Raw genomic sequence first — 20,379 nt, 5'->3', positions numbered from 1 at the left:
CCCATCTAGGGGTGCAAATTGTCCCAGATGTAAAGAGCGTAGTCACAAATTGCCTGGCAGTCCAAAATTAAATGTTTCAAGGATTCAACTGAATCAAAGCAGAGGCAGCATTGGATATTTTTTTTCCAGAGGATTTTTTTCTTTGTCATAAGATTTCTTTGGATTTCAGGATGTTTAATCGAAATCTAAGGAATTGCTCATGATAGTATTGAGAATAGCATTGTGTCAAATAAGATGTCTGAGAGTTACATTTTTTTTGTTCATTGCCTAGCCAGTTGGATGAGGCCAGCTTTTCACATTTTTCTAGGTTGACAATCCATTCCCAGGCTTCAAATTTTCTTTTAGCATGTTGTGGCCGAGAGAACAAGTCGAAATTGCTAATTGCTGCAGCATCGATCCATTCTTGTACTCTTGATCGCCATAGGTCCAGCAGGCAGCCATGTTTTGACTCATGACTGTTTGTGAATATGTGATAGGCTGAAGCTCTACTATCCACTCTTACCTTTCGCATGAGCAAGATGGATTTCCAGATCACGTGACTAAACAGAGAGTTCAGTGATAGTTCATGTCGTATAGATATAATTGAAGCACATTGCGGAAGGTTAAGGGCACGTCTCCAAATGTTACCTTCAAGTTGGTTCCATGTTTGCTCATTAATGTTCCAACCTGCTTCTGCGCAGAACGTTAATATTGGCACTACCTTTTGTAGGTAGAACATTAGGATTGGTGCTAGAGAAAATTTGCCAAAACTTTTATTTCGTTTTACCGCTTGAAGAGCTAAACTTGAGGACTCAGTTTTAGATCTTTGACCCATTGGTCTTCGCAGATTGAGTTGTTAAACTGAACTCCCAGATAGCGAATGGAGTTGACTGAGGACAAAGGCTGGCCACCAACAACCCACCTAAAAGCTCTGTCTTTTCTACTAGTCACAGATCTAATTGACACAATTTTCGTTTTGTCTGTGTTTATTAGGAGTTCGTTAGTAGATAAGTAGTCATAAAGACAGAGAAGAAGGCGTTGTAGGCCGATCTGAGTTCTGTCCATCAAAACCAGATCTGAATAAGCAATATATCTTACAGGGATCTGGTTTATTTTAGGTGGAAAACAATGAGCCTGGTCAAGATGAATGGGAAGATCTGCCAAAAACAGTTTAAATAGATCAGCTGCAAGGGGGCATCTTTGCTTGACTCCCCTTGTTGTTGGAATATTAGCTGATAATTCTCCGATCTTGTTGAGACGCTCTCGAATCGAAGTGTTCGAGTGAAGAGCCATTATTGGATTGAGGATATTGGCAGGGCAGTTCCATTTATGCAGTTTTGACCAGAGCAGGTCACGATTTATACCATCAAAGGCTTGCTTCAGATCGATGAAGGCTAGATGGATTTTAGATCTCATTTTCAGGCCATCCAATTTCAAAGTTGTTAGTATTTAAAGGTTTACATCTACACCTACACCCTTTGAAAAGCCAGTTTGACGTGCATCAAGGATTCCTGTCCGTTGAGCCCAATTCACCAGCTACATTCTTAAGTTGGAACCAAAGATTTACCGATTGAATCCAAGAGGGCAATGGGGCGATAATTTTCGGGGAGATCCCAACTGCCCTTCTTGTGTACCGGAACCACAATTGCTGTTAACCATGACTCTGGAAGTTTGTTAGAGTTGGCAATTTTCTTGAAAAGGCACTGAATGAAGGGAGCCCACAGCAATATGTTTTTCTTTAGCATCACATTGCTAATCATATCGGGGCCAGTGGCGCGAGAGTTTTTTAACATCGTGATTACTCGAGTGATATCAGTCTGTGACATTTCTACTTCCCAGGGCGGGGTTTTGACCCTAGGAACTTGTTTAGTCACATGGGTCGCACTGTTGAATACTGTAAAGAAGTGTTTGCACCAAATATCACCAGAGATGGTATTCTGGGTTGAGTTTAGGCTGTTTACGTAGCCTATGTTCAAGATTTGCCAGATATCACGTGTGTTTTTCGTTATCATGAACTTCATCATTAGTTCTGCACGGTCTTGCTCAACGATAATTCTGTGAGATATTGCCCAGTTTCTATAGATTACTCGAGATGTTTTTTTTTTTGTCGCAGGTCTCTTCTTAGCTCTTTCTTTTTGTCATGCATAACCCTACTAAAATGTTTATGGCATTTATGTTGTTGATTTAGGTCATTGTTATCTATTATGTAGGTCGATAGTAGGGGGGTGTAGTCCACGCCATTTGGCGAGCTCAGAAGTTGAGCAGCCGATCTGATTCACGCTTAACCGAAGGCGGTTGCCGCCAGTATTCACCTCTACTAGTAGAGTGTATAAAGAAGCAGTGGCTGGTGCTGCCAAAAGGCAGCCAAGTTTTAGCAGCATATGGTCACTATTAGTCATTTTTTGAGAGTGGAGTGTGGTGACTTTCGACTCGAAATTCCTTGAGACCCAGAAGTAGTCAATAATGCTGTGCGATGACTCTCGATAGCAGGTAGGTTGCGCAGGGTAGTCGCCGCTAACTGCGCCATTCAGCATCACACAGTCACGCATTTTCATTGCATTTGACCATCTTTGCTCTTTCTCACCAAGATCTTCGTAGGAAATTTGACTAAAACTTTGGTTTTTGGGATTTTAATTGAACCATGAGCAATTTAAGTCTCCACAACATATGATTATCAAATCGTTGTGCCTCAAAATTGTGTCATCCATTAGAGAACATATAGCATTAACAAAGACCTTTTTGTAGATTTTAGCAGGATTCCAATAGCAGTTGATAATCGGAAGAGATGATTTTGCCTCTGGGTTGTCGCTCATTGAGTGCATGATTGAACCTTGAACAAATGGATTTGGGTTTGAGCAAACCGGAGTTGACCAGTTTTGAGACAGACGCACCATGGTCAATAGGCCTGCACTTCGACGGCCTTGTGCATTTTTAATTGCCGGGTTTGACTAAAATGGTATAACCGTCTATCATGGGCGCTTCAAGAAGCCACGTCTCCTGTAGGCAAATTGCGAACACATCTTCAAGTGGTACATCAAAGCCATTGTACAAGTGGTGAAACCCACGAATATTCCAGGAGAGAATGGAAAAGGGTGCATCCTGAGGTCTCAATCATGGCTATTCCTGTATGTGTTGTCTCGAGCGATTTGCTTGTTTGCCATTTGAGTGACTTGAGTGACCGTGTATAGCAGCAGAACTCAAAATGCTTCGTAATTGTGTTGCATCTACTGCCTTTTTTGCAGCTGAATTGTTGGCAGGACGCTCAAAGTTGTTATTCCAATTATCCTTCTCAGGTTCAACAGAAATGTCAAAACGGAACATCATTAGGTCATCAGCTGCTTTAAGTATTGTGCTGCAGACTCCAGCTGACTCAATATGAAGCAAGACTGCATCAGAGCATTGTTCGGTTACATATTCAACGATTTTGATGTTGTCAGAGTTGATCAGACGCAGCAGCGGTATATGTTTAAACAGCCTCAACACATTTGCGCGGTTGAGGTTCAACTCAGTATCATCTCTGTGAATATTTTGTAGTCTTAATTTGCAGCTGTAGTTAACAGCCTGATGTGATTTATTTTCTTGTGACCTTGATGTGAAACAGTTAAGCTGTTTACGTTGATTTAAAGTCAGTTTAGGATTTAGGCTTGGACCAGCCACGGTGGATTTTGCAGACTCCTTGTCTGCAGTGGCCAGACTTGACATCTGGGCTGCTTGCCACTTCGGAGGTGAGAAGCTCTTCCTGTGTTGTGCTGCTCTAGAAGGGGGCCGTAAGAAATGCCGGGTCACTTCATCAGGAGTTTGAGACTTTTCGTCCTCACCTGGAGTTGAATACGTGGATAAATCGCATAAATCAGGTGAGGCCGATTTCACTGAGGTAACATATAGGCAGTTGTCCGAACTTATGTGATGCCGTTTTGTTCCAGGTTTCGAAGGTAACAATTGACAGTTTTTTTGGGATGCTGAAGGGTCTCTGTCAACATCAGCGTTGCGCTTAAACAGGCCCAAGCGAGGTGGTGTAGTGAGATTCCTTATGAAGCTTTTAGTAGATGAAAGGGTTGATGGCTTCAGTTTCTTTGTTGTCATAGTAGGCTTTGCCTTTCTCGCTGGGGCCAATGGCTTGGTAGTTGAGGCAGCTACTTTCGTTTTTGGAAGGGTTCCCACTGCGCCTGTTTTGGCTGGACCTGAAAAGATGCCAAATGAGGAAAATGGATTTCCCGGTAAGTCAGTTTGTGGTGCGGCTTGTGGTATTAACCCCTCATCATTTGTAGGTGCATCGACAGCCACAGCAGGCAGATTATTTTCTGAAGAGGCTTGCAAATGGAAGGCATCAGATGAAGATTGTGCAAGTGCCTCTGCAGATTCTTGGGCGCTTGAGGTTACATTGAATGGATCTGCCAAGCGATCGTTTTGTGCAAGATTTAAGTCAGAGATCTCTGCTCTTGAGTTTGTAGCAGGAGGCTTGGATATTAAGCTTGACAGTGTAGCAGAGATCGACTTGGCCACCTTAGAGTTTTTTGGACTGCGGGCCGAGTTGGACGTTTGCGCCAGCTCTTTTAACAGACCTTTTATCAGGTGCTCGTGCCTGTCCTTTTGGATTGTGACAGTCACTGAGGTGCGATTGCCAATGCAAGCTTGTCTGTTTCTTCTTGCATGTGTTGGTGTATGAACTTGGTAAAGTTATCGATTTTTTTTTTTTTTTTTTTTTTTCCAGTTTTGTAGAGAGATTCGATAACAGCGCCCCTTGATCACGAATGGTTTAGTTCATGGCCTCCTACAATTTCACGAAGGGAATCATTGCTTGGTACGTCGCCGCAAGCACATTGTTGTGTATCTGAATTGCAGCGGCAACTGAAAGACTGGCTTTTGAGTTTTACGTCTTCAGGCACTCCTTTCCTGGGCTTAGAGCATTTAATGTCTCATTATTAGAAGTAGGGAGGTTCGACAGAGTCGATGCGATTACAGATACGTTTGTTCTTTTTGAACTGAAGCGACCTTCCGACTGTTTAGCTGCGGACAGCGTTTTTGATGATCTATTTTGTTGGCCACATTGCAGCGTGGGCTGAGGTGTCAAGGTTAGTGGAGCCATCAATGTGATATTAGATAAATCCGAATTCTGCTGATTCAAGATGAGTTGGGATCGTTTCAAAGGCAGCCGCTCGTCATTCTGGAATGGCTGCTGAGTTGGTACATTAAATATGTCATTTTGTGCTTGTAGTTGAAAGGGCACCTCAAAGATAGAAGTCGATGCGCCATTTGCTGACTTTGCAGGAGCATAGGTAATGTTTCGAATGCCAGGTGCAGGAACAGAGTCATGTTGTAAAATACGTGCCTTTTTAAAGTATGAGCTCCGCTATCCATTGGCGTGGAGTTTAGCAAAGAATTCGATGATGGCCGCAAATCATGAGTCGATATATGCGGCGATGATGGCAGAAAGATTTTCGGTGTCGTTGGCGACCTACTGATAGGTATTTGGGTTATCAGGCCAGACAAGTTGTGGTCGCTTTCAAGTTGGACACGGGGAAATCAAACTAATACATGCAGGCACCGTGTTAGCTGAACGGTCACCCGCACATGCATTATCGTCGATTTCGTCAGCTGAAACGGGCAGAACTTCAGTAGATTTCTCCTGTACTACAGTCGATGTGCTCATAATTTCCGCATCAGTTAAATCCAAACGGAGAAAAATAAATGTCGGGAGAGGCGGTTTGCCTTGACAATGAAACTTCTGCCTTGTCATTCTCCACTAGCGGCACCGGAGCTAGATTAGCAAGAGAAAGCGGCGCAAGTGGTTTCATTGGATTTTCAGGTAACGCGACACACTGCGTTACTGGTTGAAGGGTCAGCTGCTTTTAAGGATGTATGGCATATGGAGTCAGGGGTAGCATGGGAGACAGCTTGGTGCACTTGAGCAGTGATCTGAATAGGGACAGCAGGTGGCATTAAGGTAACTACTTGCTTGCTTACCTTATTGCCTGCGGTGCACTTTTGAGGGATAGCAGTCCAGGGGTTCAGCATTCGACGTTGCTGAGGCCTGCTCGTTCAGGAGTCCTTTGGAGAAACAACCATACCAATGTCCGGCACCCCGGGCACACCCGGCCGAACTGGGCAAACTGGGACTCAGTGCCGTCTCTACGCCGCGCTCCGCGCTGGAAAAGAGGTTTTATGCAAAAACCTAATGGAGATAGAAATAGGACTGCTGTTTCCATGGCGTTGTATCAGCAGCTCCTCAAATCAAAGCACAAGGGTTCTGGGCAAACTGGGACTCCGTGCCGGACTCCGCGCCGCGCTCTGCGCGGGAAAAGAGGTTTTATGCAAAAACCTAATGGAGATAGAAACAGGACTGCAGTTTCCACGGTGTTGTAGCAGAAGCTCCTCAAATGAAAGCACAAGGGTTCTGGCCAAACTGGGACTCAGTGCCGGACTCCGCATCTTTATTTTACACTCAACTGGAACTGAACTCCTCCCGGACTGCCTGCTTCCCTTACCCCAGCGTCACTTCCCTTGAGGGGATGACCGCAACGGCAGCCATCCCACATAACGACGTGGTGGGGCTGTCTGAGCATTCCTGCACACCATGACAGATAGTTCTGTGCATTACTAAATGCTACTCTCTAGCAGGGAAAGACTCGCCTGATGGCTTGAGGGCGCATTCCACTAGTGGAGTGGCTGCTTCTTTGGCTCTGGAAAGAGGGGGTGCCGGTGCAGGACATCTGCAAAGTGACAACTTGGCCGTCCCTTCATACCTTGTGCAGGTATTAGTGCCTAGACTCTGTCAGGGGAGGAGGCTAAATTTGGCAACGCTGTTTTCATAGCATTAACAAATAGGAATTCTTAGCACCCACCTCCTCATACAAACTGCTATTGGAGAATATCAAAGATAAGTAATTTGTGGGAGTACACAATTCGAAGTGCAAGTTTCTTACCTGTGGTAACGTTCTTTCGACTGGATGTTCCTCCCTTGCTTGCCATGAATTTCTGTGTTACACCTTCTTTCTCGCAGCAACAAGTTTGTCTCCATCAATGGCAAAGCATGCAAAATAGGAAAAAAAATAGAACTGAGGCAACGGTCACCGCACATGCTTCTTGTACCAGACTCAACGTCGCGGCCGAGGACAGGACGGAAGGCCGTTGAGGACCATGACTCGGATGTTGCACGGCACTCCGTGGAAGCTGCAAGGGAGTAGCAAAGATGAGGAATATGTGGGAGGAACATTCAATCAAAAGAACGTTACCACGGGTAAGTAACTTGTTCTACTGAAAACATTTTTAGAGCATAGAGATTGGGGCAAAATCTAGTTGCGACATTCCCTATTTTACAAGCAATGAAATTGTCGGTAAATTAATTCCATTTTTTTACTCAAGTGCGAAGTTTAGATTATTTGGCCTCAGAATGTTATTCAAGCTCAACGTGATGGGCTCAAGATTTTACTCAAACTTGCACAGGTGCCCTGCTTGTTGGTCGGGGGGCATATTGAAACAAATGTTTGGAATCTTTATTGACCGTGAGGGTGTTGGATGATTTTTAGATTCTGGGGTCTCCTTCAGAAGTACATGTCACCTTCTCCACTGGTACCCAAGAGTGATGGTACCTTTCTCTCTGCTTAGCTGGGTGCAGCTGCTGCCTGTTTAACTATATGTGGCTCTTAGGACTTTCTACCTAAAGCACAGACACGGGACCTGTCTGGTTTCCTTGCCTTTTTTTGGCCTAGTTAAATTTGTCAAATTATCTTTTTACCCGTTTTGCTGTTATATTTTTAAATGGCAAAAGTGGGAGGGGGTCCCCACAACCACCTACCACGCTCACTAGTCTGCACTCTCCCCTTTCTATATACCTAATCCAAACGCACCAATTATCTATTTTGCTGTAAAATACAATCCAAAAAATGCAGCAAAAGTAATTTGCCAAATAGAGGGCTGAAAAAACTGTAATGCCCCTTTTCCTACCTTGCACTGTTGCAACCCTTCTGTGGCTCTTTCTTGCTAATCCGGTGCTGTGGCCATTTGGTTGGGTGGCAAAGGCAATGTACCACAGTGGGCAGGATTTATGAAGTTTTCTTAACTTTAGGTTGTGTTCTTTCATTGCTTTCAGTGCTCCTCTTTAAACTTTTGCCTAAAAGCTCACATTCATGTTTGTCTCCATAGCCCTTGTTGGAATGAATCGAGAAGCAATACATTTTGCATTATGTTCAAAAACTCACACCTGCTTCTGTATCTACGCCTGGATGGCTGGTGGAGGTTACAAATGGACATGCACATTTCCCACTAATTGTTTTGTAAATCTGCTCACAACAGTAATTTTCTTGTTGCAGATGTTACTCCTGCCACGTTTGAAACACCAGAGACTGAGTTTGGCTCCCCCTCCTTAATGAATAAACTCCGTTCTGGAAGCAAAGCTACGGGAGAAGGTAAGAATACGAGAGAATTGTGGTGGGCACATCTATAAGGCCTGTAAGGATATGATGGTGATGAAGAAGTGGCTGGCTATAGGACATATAAGCATGAGAGAATAATGGTTATTGGATAAGAGTCTTGGGTGGTGAAGGAGAGACATAGTATGCGAAATGTTAATAGGAGAGGTCTGCTGGATGAAAACAGGGGTTGATGATGGGAAAATGTAAGGAGAGAAGAAAAAGATCATCTAGATGTGAGATGAAGGTGATTTGACTAAGTCAGTGCCCTGAACCTTCCGAAGAGCTAAGAGTGACTCTAGAGACCACACTGACAATGGCCCATGGATCACAGATTTGAGCTACCTGGAAGAGGTTATTATTAGGGTCCCCCATAGCCAACCTCCCAATAACCAGAAAGTCCATCCCTCTGATCCATTCTGCCTCCCTGACCGGCTCTATAAATCTCTCATTGATGTGATAAGTTTGGCTGTGAATACTCCAGGGAATAGGAATGCAATGCCGAAAATACATGGGAGCGATAAGGGTAGAATTATGAAGAAGCCAGTCTCTGCTGCATCCCTACTTCAAGAAATGAAATTGCTTGTGCTACATGAATGGGTCAGAAGCAGATTAACGCTTACTATAATGACTCTGCTTTTTTTCACCTGTATGTCAATGGAAGGACATTGCAGGAGAATAGCCAGCCGACCATGAGCAGTGGCAGGACTTCTAAATTTTGACCCGAAATGGCCAGTGAGCCATTTGAAGACTTGACGGTATGTGCAGAGCTTGCATGTAAGCCATATCACCAATCCAAGCCTGCTAGACGATCTGAAGGACTAAAGGGAATCTCAGCTTGGAATAGTGAAACCTGAGCACACCTGTTAAGGTGCAAAAGAACCAGACCAAGTGATGCAGTGACCAGGAACCTGCAGAGAGAGCATATAGAAGAAAGATGGAACCAGAGGTCAGAGAGAGCTGAGGGGCCAAACAGCTGAAAGTCAATGAAAGAACAGGGAAACTTAGAAATGCCTAGTTGCCCTGGAGAACCTAAAGATCCAGAGCGGAATCTGATGGCTCTGGGAATCCCAAGAGAGCTGTGCAAGGAGCCAGGAATGAGACGTGGACCCAGAGGAGATATGTTTGTGGTTACATACTTAAACAAAAATGGGGTTTGGAAAATACCTCACTATCCCTAATCTAAGTTAAATTTCCCTACCTCAGCCAAAACTAATGAATCTGTCCATTGTCAAGATGTCCAAACAAAAGGTCTGTCCTGTGTCCGTATTCCTATTCTGGCTCTCACACTGTAAATAAACTCCAAGGTGTAAGGTTATTGACTCTTGAGTTTTTCAAAGTATTCAAATGTTAAAGTTCAACACAAAAGATCCAATCCAACAAAACAGGTTTCCAATCAACAATGTGTACAGTTTAAGGGATCAGCTTCCTTCCTGTGAGAAACCTGAGGGCGCTCTCCCTTATACACCCTAGGGCTTCTTTGTTCAGGTGGCCGGAGCACAGCCATCGCCTTTGAAACCCGACCCTGGGGGTGGTGGACCAGTGCAGGAGAGTCACCTGGGCAGGGGTCCTTGGAGACTGCTGGAGGAATGCCCTCGGGTGAGACGAGGTATTTCCACCTTTACGACGCACCACTATCCAACATTTCCTCCACCTTTATAGGTTGTTATAGGTCCTGTCCCGTTGCCCCCTACCCAAGTCCAATAGGTATCCACATCAAGGGGAGTCGTGGGAAAACAAACCTACCACCCTATATTTCACAATAACAGAATCGGCCCCTTCTTCTGACAATATTCTTCTTCCATTTTCTTTTTAAACTAATCGTATTATTCCATAATGTTTCAAAATAGGTAAAAACAAATTTTCATTTGAACTAGTCGCGTTATTCCATAGTTTTTCGAACGACAACATAAAATCACAACATAAAATGGAAGCACTTCTTCCGCGGAAATTTGCAGACTACCATTTAATACTTGCAAACCTTCCTCAATTATACTCACAAGTCTCACTGTTTCCAGAATGATCGAGTTGCTATGTCCCCACATACAGCGCAACCAGACCATGTTGCGTTCAAAGTCTGTATTGGCTACTTCTTAAACAAGTAAGTCTTTGAGGTTCAAAGTACACACAATACATAAATAGGCGCTCCAGGGTTTCACACACCTTCTCCATGGCACAAAACTTACAACACTCCCTGAGCCCAGACTCTTTGTAACCAGACCAATTCTTGATACGGGAACCCGTATGGATTAAATCCATGCGGAATCTCATGTAAATCTTCCTAGCATTCCTGACAGGACAACACAAGAGATAACGCAAACGTGGAGTATGAGCATGTCTAAATTTAGCATAAGATGTTAATGATGAGTAACCTGCAATTAAGTCAGTTACGTGCCCAAGCGTTCCTAAAGAGCCGTAGTTTGGTCACCCCAGGAGAGTCGATTCAATCTTGATTTGATAGGTTCAACGATTTTAAGACTAGAGTCATCCTCTAGCATAGGCCTAAAGTCCCCATAAAGAGAGTTGGCGGGGGGTGACAACATTTTCATGTAGGTGTTGAGCATACGCCATTCATGCCTATCCGCCAAAGCATGTAGGCCTAGTTCATGTAACAAGATGGAATTTGGCAAGTACTCAGGGAGACATAGTACCCTTTTCCAGATTTTTCCCTGAAGTATGTTCAGTGTTGGACCCGTATTCAGCGAGCAAACGTCCAAACTGTACAATAAGATAGGCTCTACTTTCATTAAGTAGTAGTGTATTACTTGCAAGGGCGAGAGAAAATTATTCTCATCTGTGCAGACAGATGTGTCAGTTTGGCGTCTAAAAATACTCGCCATTTGCCGATAGACATGGGGCCTCATTACGAGTTATGCCGGTAAGGGAAAAATGATGCCGGTATGTAAATACTGGCATCATTTAACATTCCGTAGCATTCTGACCCACAAACCCGGTATTAACGGCACCATTATTTACGGTGCCGCTAATAGCGGCATAGGCGCGTACACGCGCCTCCTCAGGTAGTAAATACCGGCATGCCGGTAATAGGGGGCAATCACAACCCACGCAAACATGCAAATACCGGCATCGCGAACACTGTAATAACGGGCTGCATGATGCCGGAAAAACAGGCATCGCGGACCACCCGCAAACAGCAACCAAGATACAAGGCAGCTGCCACAGGTGCACACAATCCCCACAGGTGGAGTCAAAGGAGGCTGTGCCAGTATGAACTGAGCACACCCACACACCACAACCCTCCCCACAGGTGTAGGCAATGCAGAGTGGCCCAGTACAAAAGGAACACACCTACACACCACACCCCTTCCTACACCAAAATGCTACCACTAGCATTTGCAATCATGGCGCAGGAGGACATGCCTATACTGCTACAACTACAGCAACAACAACAACAACAACAGCAACAACAACTACAGCAGCAAGAACAGGCAGCACAGAGGAGACGCAGGAGGAGAAGGAGGGTGAGACAGGCCCAGCAATTACCACCAGCGCAGCCACCAGCGCCTCGTAGGCAGCCACCAATCCCTCGCACCAGACCCAGCCCATTCAACCTAACCCCTGAGCAGATCCACACCCTGTACCGGTTGGACCGTGACACCATCACCACCATAGTGGACATGATACACAACGACATTGCCAGCCACATACAAATACGCACTGCCATCCCCCCACTACTGAAGGTGGTGTCTGTGCTACACTTCCTGGCCACAGGCACCTACCAACACACAGTGGGCCAGCTGCACGGCATTTCACAACCACTATTCTCACGCATGCTGAACCAAGTGCACGATGCCCTCCTGAAGCACGCAAGCACCCACATATCCCTACCACGGACTGGCCAGGAGATAGCCGAAACCAAAGTAGGCTTCCATGCACTGGCCGGCATGCCCAATTGTGTTGGTGCCATCGACTGCACCCATGTGGAATTGGTAGTCCCCCATGCCATAGAGGCGGTGTACCGCAATCGCAAGCAATACCACTCCATCAATGTGCAAATGGTATGTGACTCCAGCAAAATCATCACCCATTGCTGCGCCAGATTTCCTGGATCCACACATGATGCCATGGTACTGCGCAACTCCACGCTACCCCGTCACATGGAGCGACATGCTGGACCACGTGCCTGGCTGCTCGGTGAGTTGCACAACAGGCCCGTGCCCATGCTGTGGGGTACTCATGTGTGTGGATGCAGAAGGGGGGGGATAATACACCTGGGTGGGAAAGGGGGGGGGATAGTTCACCAGGGTGGGAAAGGGGGGGGTAGTTTACCAGGGTGGGAAAGGGGGGTTAAAAGTACACCTGGGTGGCAATAGCCAGTGAGTGGAGAATGAATGCAGAGCTAAACACTCCTCACCTGACACAGCCAAACGGAAAATGACACATCACTGGCCCACATATCACAAATAATGCAAATGGATGACAACAAGTAAGAGGCACAACCGGGGCACCATGGTGATGGCAAGCAATGCATGACTGAATAGGATGGCAACTGTGCCAATGCAGCCAGTGTGACCATGCAAAGGAAAGAGTACACAGCATGAATTGGAGGCTAAACATTGTTGCACTGCCACAGCACATCTGCCTCAGCATGCATGATTACACCCTGCATCATCTATTCAACCCCATCCAGTGTTCCACACCTCTTTCCAGTATACATCCCATATAGGTGACTATTTGGTACACGTACAGGGACATTTGCATGCTCACACCTAATAGCTGCTGCCATGACCGTGCTCCCTGAAGGTGTCAGTTCAGAGTGACACACACCTATTTGTATCTGCTTGCAGGTGATGGAGGATATCCCTTGAGGCTGTGGCTACTTACCCCTGTGCGGAACCCGCAGAACAGCCATGAAGAGGAGTACAATCGTGTGCACACTCGTACCCGTGTCGTGATTGAGAAGACCTTTGGCCTGTTGAAGGCGCGGTTCCGCTGCCTAAGCAGGTCTGGTGGGGCACTCCTATATAGGCCTGAGAAGGTGGCAAAGATCACCATGGCCTGTGTCATGCTGCACAACATGTGCGTCCGAAGGAATGTACCACTGCCACCTGACATTGACAGAGACGGAGGCGAAGGAGCCCCCCTGCAAGTACGTGATGTACGGGACGGCCATGCTGTACGCCAAGCACTAATTGACGAATACTTTTAAGACACAGGGACCATGAATGACTTTTGTCAGTCAGACACTGGGCCAATGTGAAAATGCACAAAGGGAATGTTGTAATTTTGAGACTGAACACCGTAACACATTAAATGGATGCACACCAAAAATGACAATGTCCAGCCATGGATTGTTCTCCAGAAAACTTGTGTATTATATGAAAGTGCAAAACTGTGCCCACTCCCCCCTCCCACGATCCCCCAACAAACTCCCTCACCCACCCCACAGACCCCAGTGAACAGCCCAACAAACTCCCTCACCCACCCCACAGACCCCAGTGAACAGCCCAACAAACTCCCTCACCCACCCCACAGACCCCAGATGTCCCCATGTGTGCAACAAACAGTGTTGCCTTCAACAATCCTACTCCTCACATTTCTTCCATTTTTCAAAAAGTCACTTTTTGGCGACTTTCAGGTCTGGGGGTGCCATGGCCATGCACCGTGCACTCCTGCGCGTTAAGCGCACGGGGCTTGATTGGACAGAGGTGGAAGGTGTTGATGTGGTCGAGGTGTCAATTGTCAATCCTCTGTCAGACCCATGGTGTGGCTGCTGCACTTGCCTGATGTTGGCTAGTAGGGCCTCGGTCAGTGACCCCATGCACTGCCTGAATGCAGACGTGGACGCCTCCACGGCTGCTGTATTTGCGGCTGTGGCTATGGCCTTCATGGCCTCATTACCGGCAACGACCTGTTGCCGCATAATCTGCAGCATCTCGTCTTGGCGGGCCTCCACCCTTGCCAGACGGACCTCAAAGGGGGTTTCTGTCGCAGGTGTACCGGTGGAGGGCTGGGTGGCGGAGGGCTGGGTGGCGGAGGGCTGGGTGGTGGCAGGCACCTGCGTGGGGCCCTCGTCCTGGGCACTGTTGTCCTCAAATATGCTGATGTCCGAGTCCCCTAGGTCGGAGTCATGGAGACATGGGTCATCTAGGCTCTCTGTCTCCGCAGGGGGGAAAGGGGGGCCAATGGGTGTTGGGCTGGGCGATCCCGAAAATTCTTCGGCCTCTTCAACCACCTCTGTGGACAGGACGTCCGTGGTGGCCGGCGGTACAGCTGGCACTGTCGCAGCAGGTGCCCCCTGCAGAGATGATGCCTTGCGTGGCACACTGGGAGTGGTCAGAGGACATTTTTTGGAGGAGGGGGTTGCGGTGTCCCTGGTCCCCTTGCTTGCACTGGATGTGCCTGGCCCCCTGTCCTGGGTTCCACCTTCCTCATCGGTGCCTGGGGGATAGAAGAGATGCAGGTCATCAGTGAGATTGCCAAATGGCAGCTGTGATTTGTGGCAGTGTTATATCTTGATACATTCAGGCATGATTTCATTTCTGTTGTGTGGCATTTGGTGTACTGAGGGGACATGTTGGCAATGATTGCATGGCTGGTGGCAATGGATTGTCTAGGTGTGGGGGGGACATGGGCATGGATGGGTTTACAGATTTCATGCAGCATGCGTGTGGTGCAGGGGGTGGCAATCAATATTCTGTTGGTGAGTTGATGTTGCCTTGGGTATGGGAATTGCCTTGCCTATTCTGACTCCCACCTCACTTGTGTCACATCATGTTTTATTATAGGTGGATGTGATGGTTCACTCACCTTCCTCTGTTGTAGTAGCTGCCCCGTACTTCTGCTCTCCAATCCCCTCGATGGATTCTGGATCGATGTATCCACTTGCAATCTCTTCCCATGTGGTGAGCTTAACAGGGGAGTGTGTGCCACCGCCTGTCGCCATTGCGGCCCTCCGGTTCTCCGCAAGGATCTTCCGCACACGGAGGCGGAGGTCGTCCCAGCGCTTTCTGCAATCCCGGACACTCCTTGGGGTAACCCCCACTGCTGTTACCCTCTGCGCAACCTCCCGCCACACCTGTTTTTTATGCGTTTGGGCCGCATGCTTCAGGTCCGTGCTTCGGATAATGTCAGCATGCTGTTGTAGGGTGTCCGCTAGCATTGTCAATTCTGCATCTGAGAAGCGCTGCTTCCTCTTCCTTTGTTTGCTTTGTTTGCTTTTTCCGGTGGCCTTTGACATCCTGGTTCTGTTTTGGCACTCAACAACACGGGTGTAGTGGTAGTAATGGAGGATGGCAATGGATTGTCTTTTTAAAGATGGCCGCCGGCCCATTTCCCGTTCCTGCGCGATGACGTAATTTCCGGGTCTGTTTTTTGCGAACACGGTAATACCACGGTGGTATTACCGTGCCGGTATTTACGGGTTAGTGTGAGGCGGTAGCGCAATGGGTGGGCCCCGCGATGCCGGTATAGGGGGCTTGGAGGCCCTTTACCGGCATGGTGGTGTTGCCACTACCGGCATGGGGGAACGCGCGTGCTTGCGCACTCGTAATGACCCGCTATTAGCGGGTTCATACGTGCACGGACCCGCTCATTCCGGCATGCCGCTAATGAACACGATTTTACCGGCATACTCATAATGAGGCCCATGCTGTTTAATATCTGATGGCCCAAGTATGAAATCTCACCCATGGTGTTAATAGGTTTAGAGTTAACAGTAAACTTGTAACCTTGGATTTTCTTTTTCACTGTGAAGACTGATATTCGATTTAGCCGAATTAATTGTCAGATTGTTCATTTCACAATATTGTTGGAAGAGGTTTAGTTCATTCTGTAACCCAAAGGGTACTCTATGACATCATCGGCAAATGCCAGCCATTCCTTTTTTTTTAATATTTTTTTTTTTAACCTTTATAGAACAGTGAAGGGCAACCAATGCATTTAAACAAAGCAAATCTGAGCAACACTCTGCTTTTTAACAACATAACAAGAACAATGTCCGTGACATACCATGTGCCTAAACAAAAAAAACATTCACAATTATACAGTGTTAGACAGTTGACCTCGCAAGTATTCTTGAAATGGTCCCCAAGGTTTATAGTGACTTTTCCGACAGTCACTATTTCGAAATACCAAAATGTCGAACCAAAAGTGCCGATCTCCCCCCCTCATCCCTGTTTTTTTTTTTAAAAAACATCTTTTTTTTGCTAACTAAACAAAACTAAACCCTATAAAATAAAAACAGTACATTCGAAAAAAAAATGTCAGCACTTTTAAATCGACATTTTGGTATTTGGAAAAAGAAATTTCAACATATTTACTGGATAGCAGTCCCCAAATGTTTTTTAGGTCTGCAGGGCGATACAACTGGTGAGATATGTTTCTTCACATTCGTATACACGAGTCATTTCCCTCAGCCATAGTTCAGTCTTCGGTGCAGCCGGAGACTTCCATTTGAGCAAAATACATTTCTTGGCTATCAGACAACCAATATTGAACAGCTGTCTATTCTCAGTTGTTGCCTTCCCAATGTCTCCAAATAGGTACCTGGGAAATAACAGAAATTGGGAAACGTTGGTGCATACATACAGGATCTCAGCCACTTCACCCCAAAACCGAACAACCAAGGGACCGGACCAAAACATATGATGGGTATCAGCCTCAGCAGCTCCACACTTAGTACAGTTAGAGGAAACCGAAGAAGCAAATCTGGCGACCTTTAAAGGAGTGTAATGCAGCCCATTGAGCAATTTAAATTGGATAAGGCGATGTCTTGCGTTCAGCGAAACATCCCTAGTGAGCCTACACCATCGTGCCCACTTCGCATCATCAATTGGGGTGCCTAGGCACTGCTCCCAGTACAGCCTGGCAGCGCCCGCCCCTCCCCCCCATGGCCTGGCAATTCCTATACAATGTAGAGATCAGGCGTCGGGTATAGCCAGTGGTGACCACAAACTCTAGGGACTGGCATGCAATAGGTTCCGCAGGGAACGATTACCATCTTGATCTAACTGCAGCCCTGACTCTGTAGTATTGCAGTGTGCGAATGGGGCCTCCCCCTAACTTGTCAACAAGCTCAGGTAGGGTAATGTAGGTGCCCTCAGGAAAGCGATCTCTCAGAGACATCTCTTCCCCAGGATCCCAATCTTCCCTGATCGTTTTGTCATAAGTGGGTGGAAGACCAGAGCATCTCCATAGAGGGATGGAACCTGCATATGGCTCGGAGAGCTACAATCCTTTGAATACTCTTGCCAGGCGTTGACAGTGGTGCGAACCGGGTCATAAGTACATGCGTCTAGATGTTTGTTAGCAAGTACAATGGAGCGCAAACTTGTAGGGCAGCGCTGAATCTTTCAAGCACCGTGTGTACAGGGCGGGAGTCCGAAGCGTACCAACGGCTCGCTAAATCCGCCTGGGCTACTTCGTAATACAATTCAAAATCGGGTGCCTGTAGTCTGCCTTTTTTATACCGTTTAGTTATGGCCTCCCATTTGATGCGTGGTGTGTCCGAACCCCAACAAAAGCCTATTGCCATTGGTCTGAGTTTATCGAAATACTTCCTTCCAGGCCATAAAGGTATATTAACAAAATAATAGAGTACATTGGGGACCACAACCATTTTCAGAAGGGATAATCGGGCGTACAACGATAGAGGCAGCCTGGACTATAAATTCAGCTTATCGACAAGGATAGAGATATATTTTCAGTGATTCTCTTAAAGCAATGTTTGATGATGCCGCGTGACAATGATTCCCAAATATTTCAACCTATCTTGCGCCCATTTGAAGCCCAGCTAATTTTCAGGTGGGACCGTTAACTCATTTAACGGGAAAAGCTCTGACTTGTCTTTGTTTATGCGGTACCCTGAGAACATAGTGAATTTACGCACTTCTTCAAGCATCGGGAGAAGATTGACTGATGGGTTTCTGATATATAATAGAGAGTCATCCGCATATAGGGAAATTATATGAGATGGGCCAGTCATGCGAAGCCCGCGATGTATATGTTGGAGCCGCATAATACAAGCTAGTGGCTCAATGGAGAGAGCAAAAAGGAGCGGGGATAATGGGCACCCTTGTCGCGTGCCCCTGGCAAGTGCAAAAAATAGGGGATATTGTGAACCCAGTCCTGACCCTCGCCATCGGAGAGGAGTAAAGCAATTTGACACATTGGATAAAGAACTCGCCCATGCGCCTCAGTACCGAAAACAAGAAATGCCAAGACACGGAGTCAAACGCCTTTTTGCCATCTAATGAGGCGACAACGGCCTGTGCGTCTGGGTTGATTTGCGCGAGCACATCAAAGAGCCTGCGCAAGTTATATGCTGTTGTGCGCCCCGGATGAAACCTGACTGGTCTAGGTGAACCAGCTCAGTCATTTGCGGGAGCAGCCTTAAAGCCAATAGTTTAACTAGGACCTTAGTGTCTGAATTGATCAGAGATAGTGTACGATAAGAGCCCATATTTTCTGGGGCTCTGTTAAGTTTCAATAGCACCGTTATCAGCGCTTCCGACATTGAAGGGGGAAGAGCACGGCGTTGTAACAACTCCTCCCAGGTATTGAGCAGTTGAGGGGACAGAACCGAGCTCAGTTCCTTGTACAACTCGATCCCAAGCCCATCAGGCCCAGGGGCTTTACCAGAAGTAAGTGATTTAATAGATTCCACTATCTCCTCAGCCATGAGGGGAAGACCTAAATTCAGACATGCCTCCTCCGAGAGTTTGGGAAGCGGGATAGAATCAAGATATTGCTCCAGTTCCACAGGGGAACACTGGTCGGAGTTGGAATAGAGCGACATATGGAACTCAGAGAATTCTGCATTGACAGCCTCAGGAGAGCTGAGAATATCGCCCGACCCCGCTCCCCTGTATTCCTGAAATATAATACGTATTCACATCTCCACGTACCGCCCAAGCCAGGTGCCGCCCTGGCCTGTCTGCCTCCCCCTATCTCCTAGCCTGAATAGTGCGGTAAAGCATGTGGACCTCTAGGTCAGCAGGTTCTCTGAACTTCAAGAGATTATCCTTAATACAGCCAAGCAGCGCCCTATCCCCGGTGCGTGCATGTTCCTCTTCCAAGTTCTTCAAATCAGTCTCAATCACAGCAAGTTTTTTGTCTGGTCTCGCGCAGCATTCCAGAGGCCCTAGAAATTCTCACCCCTTACCCATACCTTATAGGACTGCCAAGTTGGGCCCATCAGGGGAACCGAGGGTGCGTTACGAAGGAAGAATTCCGTTGATTCAGTGTGTAAGTGTTCAGATAAAGCCGCGTCAGATAAGCAACCCGGTGGCATATGCCATAAGGGCCGCGACTGCAAAGCATCCGCCCAAGCAAGTGTCAAAGTAATGGGAGAATGGTCAGACAGGGTGCATGGGTAAATCGTGGAATCAACAACCCGCGCCATAAGGGTGGAAGGAATCCGCTATAGATCGATTGTAGAGTGGGCATCATGCACGGTTGAATAATACGTATATTCCCGCTTGGACTGGGGTACGACTGCGCCAGGGGTCAACCAACCCTAGATGGCCCATAACATTCACAACCATGCGGCCCGCTGTAGAAAGCTCCCTCTGCGTGACTATTGAACGATCTAGTTTGCAATCAAGAATAAGATTAAAATGCCCCCACAAATGACATGCGCGAGTGGGCCTCTAAGTAGGAGGTCAAGGATATGAGAGTAAAATTGAGGGTCGTCCACATTAGGACCATATGCATTAACCAGCACTACTTTTAGCCCAAGCAATAAGACCCACACTAACACATACCTACCCAAAGGGTCTATTTCTCGCCTGTGCTCCAGAAATGGGACAGATCAATGTATCAAGGTTAGCACACCACGCGCTTGGGACGAGTAGCCGGTATTAAAACTTTGAGTGCCCCAGGTTTTGGCAAATCTTTCATTAGTGGGCCCCAGGGCATGAGTCTCCTGAAGCATAACTATTTTGGGTGAACAGCGGTTTATATATGCAAACACCTTCCGGGCTTGAATGGGGTGGTTGAGGCCACGCACATTCCAAGACAAGAATGTAAG

General features: G+C 46.9%; 1 protein-coding gene across 1 annotated transcript in view; it reads left to right on the top strand.

Annotated features, from left to right (window-relative positions):
- Positions 1–20,379, top strand: part of ESS2 (ess-2 splicing factor homolog) — a 374,781-nt gene that overhangs the window by 95,543 nt on the left and 258,859 nt on the right. The window contains exon 3 of the mRNA XM_069619940.1: positions 8,289–8,384. Within this exon, the coding sequence (XP_069476041.1) occupies positions 8,289–8,384 (96 nt within the window). The remainder of the gene's footprint in view (positions 1–8,288; positions 8,385–20,379) is intronic.

This window comes from Ambystoma mexicanum, chromosome 10 (genome assembly GCF_040938575.1).
Source record: "Ambystoma mexicanum isolate Mex_15411 chromosome 10, UKY_AmexF1_1, whole genome shotgun sequence".
In the NCBI taxonomy this organism is placed as follows: domain Eukaryota; kingdom Metazoa; phylum Chordata; class Amphibia; order Caudata; family Ambystomatidae; genus Ambystoma; species Ambystoma mexicanum.
Note: the sequence above shows the minus strand (reverse complement) of the source record. Positions and strands in the feature narration are given on the sequence as shown.